General features: G+C 37.7%; 1 protein-coding gene across 1 annotated transcript; it reads left to right on the top strand.

The window, feature by feature from the left end:
• The first annotated feature begins 1,601 nt into the window (after nucleotides 1-1,601).
• On the top strand, nucleotides 1,602-3,209 carry LOC108769022 (cuticle protein 16.5). The gene is made up of 2 exons (XM_018519751.1): nucleotides 1,602-1,692; nucleotides 2,102-3,209. The coding sequence occupies exons 1-2, from the start codon at nucleotides 1,681-1,683 to the stop codon at nucleotides 2,876-2,878; spliced, it is 789 nt and encodes a 262-aa protein (XP_018375253.1). The 5' UTR covers nucleotides 1,602-1,680; the 3' UTR covers nucleotides 2,879-3,209.
• The last annotated feature ends 1,446 nt before the right edge of the window (nucleotides 3,210-4,655 follow it).

Here is a 4,655-nt window from a genome sequence, read left to right on the forward strand (position 1 = left end):
TGTGAGAAGAATAATCGACTGTGATTGGTCAATTTCTTACTCTTACTTCTTACTCCATGTAATGTAGACGACGCCTTACGTTCTAGGGATCGTAGGTTCAAATCTTACCGGCGCCGGCGATGCGATGCGTTTTTCAATAATTAATTGTATAGTTAATAAGACGGAATATAATTATGCGAAACAGTAAAAATATAAATTAAACTGGAAAAATAAAAAGCAATAATAACAAAAGAATTATTTTTTTCATTAAGATATAACCATAATTTTCTTATTACAAGTAAATATGATATTTAATTCAAGCAAAGAGATTCTTCTATTATTAAGAGGATTGCAATCTTAAAGCCAACCTGTCATGGGTAAACGAAATTCCTCTACTTTGGAGAGTATCCTCTCGAGGTCATATATAAATAGAAAATCCTCTGACATTAATACGGAACCGCTAAACGGTAGAATATTTTTTTTGGGGTGAGTAACATTTAATTTACACAATATTTTTTTTACTAGCGACTAGCGTGCTAATCTTCTAGCTAAAAAAGGAGCAGCTAAAAAATATAATTCTATAAATTTTTGAGCAGAGAAAATTAGCAGCTAAAATATAATTTATATAATTATGTCTTTTTAGCTACAAATTTTCTAGTTTGCTAGAAGATTAGCACGCTAGTTACTAATAAAAAAGCATCGTGTAAGTCAAGGCTAAAGCGTGTAAAGCTGAAATCACATGATTTCTTGAATAATAAACGCGCATGCTGTTATACCTGTTCTGATACATGAGCGTCTTAGAGGTTGATCCATTTAACAGTGCAAATACTGAAGTATTCTTTGATTGATCAGTACGTAAAATTCTTTCTTCTGATTAGTCAACGAAATTACATCATTAAAGATCTCACTTTTAGAATGTTTATGCATTATTAGAGCAAGGATAATAGTATGCTTATCATTCAAGGAATTATGCATCGTGTGATTCTAGCTTAAGAGGAAAAAATTGCCTGTTTGTGACTTTAACGTCGAAAAAAAATTCAATTTATTTACATAACTTCGTAAAAAGTACTATAATCTCTCTATTTTTATACAAAAAAAAGTTGCTAATTACATGCAGGATTTAATTATGTAAGTATATATCTTTTAAGAGAAGTATTCCATTTGTAATGTTATAGATTACAGATATGTTTATTCAAAGAAACGGATCGCACAAGAGTAACAGGATAACCGATGAAATCGAAAGTACAAGTGCATTACAATGTTATCGATACATGTTTACCTTATTTGTAAATATTGCGCGTATTTGTCGAATGCGTTGCACCGCCGTGATATCGAGAGTGAAGAGTAATTAGCGGTAAGCGTCGCGCGTCCTCGACATTCTCTAATAAACCGTACAGCATCGGATCTGAAATTTGAATTTCGTGAGGAGCCACGCCCGTTGCTCGTTCATGTTCCCCCTCGAGCGATCGTTCTACCTCTCTTTTGCGCCTCCTTTCGTATACTTTCTTAATGATATCCCACAAAGAAGTCCCATATACGTCTCCCTCTCTCGACCATGCATCGACCATGCCCAATCACCTCCAGAAAGGTAAGTGCTCAAAATTCGATTGAACCCCCTACAACTTTACCCGCGTATAAATAGTGGCCGACAGCTACCATTTCGGCAGAAACCCAGTAGTTGTTCCACTTCAGACGAGCAAAATGGCATTCAAGGTAAACATGTCGACTTTGTCGGAAAAATATGTCAGTATTTTGTGGTAACGGTCGAAAAGAAAATAACAAATTGCAAATTTCAAAATTTTAACAATAACATTCTGGGAAAAAAATATGGAAACAAAGCATCTATTTCATACAGTCTGTATTCTGCTCATATTTATCATATTTTTACGAATACAGTGTAACGTGAAATAGAGCTGAAGAAATAAACTATTGTATTAATTCAGTAAAGTGAAATACATAAATAGATCACGCGCGTATAAATAAATTCAGATTTTTTTATTATCTTGTTTTATCTTACATTTCTTTGAAAGCTAAATCTATAAAACAGTGCGTGTGTAGAAATATATATTAAATTTCCTCACAATTTAAATATATTATCTATGATGAATCTATTTTTTCGCAGTTCTTATTGCTCGCAGCTTTCGTTGCGGTAGCGAGTGCCGGTGGACCAGCGGCATACGACATCGGCACATTGTCCGCTGACCACAGCAGCATCGGCTACAGCCAGGAGTCGACGCAGAAGGGCTACGCCGGTCAGAACGTGGTGTCCTCGTACAGTCGCGCCGAGGACTCCGCGCACTCGTCGGTACGCGTGAGCAACAGCCACGTGAGCAACGACGCCTTGCTGGAGCAAGGGCCCGCCATCGGCTACAGCTATGCCGCGCCGGCCTTGGCCAAGCCCCTAATCGCCGCACAGCCCCTGATCGCGAAAACCACTTATGCCGCCGCCCCGGCCTTAGCGACGTACACCGCTCACCCTGTCCCGTTACTCGCCAAATCCGCGTACGCCGCCGCACCCGCTGCCTACGGATACGGATACGCGGCCGCGACCGCACCGATCTTGGCCGCGAAGCCGACATACGCTGCCGCACCCGCTGCCTACAGTTACGCCAGCCCGCTCCTGGCCAAGACCTACGCCGCCCCGGCCCCGCTCATCGCCAAGACCGCCGCGTACACCACCTACACCGCGCCGCCAACCCCCCTGATCGCCAAGGCCGCTTATGCCGCTCCACTCCTAGCCAAGTCCTATGCCGCCGCCCCGGCTCTCGCATACTCCGCTCATACCGCGCCACTAATCGCCAAGACTTATACCGGCCCTTACTCGTACGGCTCGTACGAGACGGCTGCACCCGTGGTACACGCCACCTTCAGCGGCTTCGGCACTAGCTATGCCTGGTAAATAATTCCAATCCAAAACTGCAGATCTCTCACGATCGATCGGCGTGAATCGTTCCTCTGACAGTATCGTATTTCCTTCTGGTACTCGCGCAAGATTGTCTACGTAGATGTGTATATAATATTTATAGTATATAATATTTTTATATTTATACCTCATTGTATACACGTATATTCTACTCTCCTCATGAACATTTCCAACAGAATCCTTCACATAAGAAATCTTCACGCGGAACACGTATTTTAAGGACAGAATGTGCTGTCCACATTTACAGATTAGTTGCGAACAGGAATTTTATTGTATTAAATATGAATAAAACAATCTTGTTAACACACGAGAATATTTTTTTTACTTTTTAATTCACATGTAACACGTCATTTCTCATATGCATGCAGATAAGCAAACAGTTTTTAGTAACGAAAGGTGATCTTCCGATCAGTCTGGATCAGTCCTCTTTATGAAGTCGACATGAGTAATTCTCGTTTTCCTATTTGCATGTTTCTTTATCTAAGTGTGAATGAGGAGACATGACCGTATTGATCGTGTCTCGGCGCTGAAGAGCACGAGATCGAACCGTATATATCTATACACGAGCTATCGAATATCATTAATTCGGAAAGTAATACAGGAAAGAAAGTCACGTGCGTACATGGATTAAGCACAAAAGACTAGGAATGAGCTAGCTGAAAAGCATTCCGATGTAGAAGAGAATGAATGGAGTGTCGTCTAATTTCCAGTTGGCATTCAAAAGAATTTGCATACAATGGATGATCGAAAAATACATCGATCGTTCCCACAACGTTGTTGTACGAATCCACTTGAATAGTCGGCTTACAGGTCGACTTTCACGTATGACCGGTTTTTTGCGTAAACATCAGAACATAATGATGAAATGATCGATGCGTGATATAGTTTCTCATTCGGACAGAATTTTTTTTATTTAGCCAACGCTATTGATTTATAAATAAGTTTCGCTGCAGATATATATAATTGATCTTTTCTGAAGATCTTAAGTTATTAATTCTACCTAATCGTGTTTACATTTAGCAGGGTTCGCAAACGTTACTTTTCAATTATTTTGCTGTTATTTTTTATAGCAAATAATTTGATGACCATGTTGCAATTTTTTATGACAGTAACGCTAACTAACTAAACGTTAAAGTTGCGCCAAGATTATAGAATAAAAGTCACTTAAAAACTTATCACCATTACGCGTAATTTCCCGGTAAAAAATCTTTCATGCATGAATATGTATAAATATGTATAAACATACATAAATACTTATAAATATTCATAAACATGTATAATTATATATGAAATATATCTATATATGTTCATACATCCCTCTTTCTTTTGTAAAATTACTTTTTAGTATAATAGAAATAATAAAATAGTAGTGTGTGTGTGTGTGTGTGTGTGTGAGAGAGAGAGAACATCAAAAATAATTAAAGGGATAATTATACATAAGTAATTTTTTTACATTTTTCCAAACTTGATTTTTTCTAAAACAATAGTGCAAAAATTAATCTTTTAATTATTTTTAATGTTTTCACATTGCTATTATTATTTTTATTACGCTAAAAAGTAATTTTACAAAAGAAAGGAGGATGTATGAACATGTATGGACATATTTAACATAAAATGATGAATATTTATGAATATTTATACATGTTTATATATGTTTATATATATTTATACAGGGTGTTTGGCGACTACCGCATTTTTTGTCATACGTGGGTAGAACAGCCTATACTGAATCAAAAAGTCCTGTACCATTTTG

Source organism: Trachymyrmex cornetzi, unplaced genomic scaffold, assembly GCF_001594075.2.
Source record: "Trachymyrmex cornetzi isolate Tcor2-1 unplaced genomic scaffold, Tcor1.1 scaffold840, whole genome shotgun sequence".
NCBI classification, from domain to species: Eukaryota; Metazoa; Arthropoda; class Insecta; order Hymenoptera; family Formicidae; genus Trachymyrmex; species Trachymyrmex cornetzi.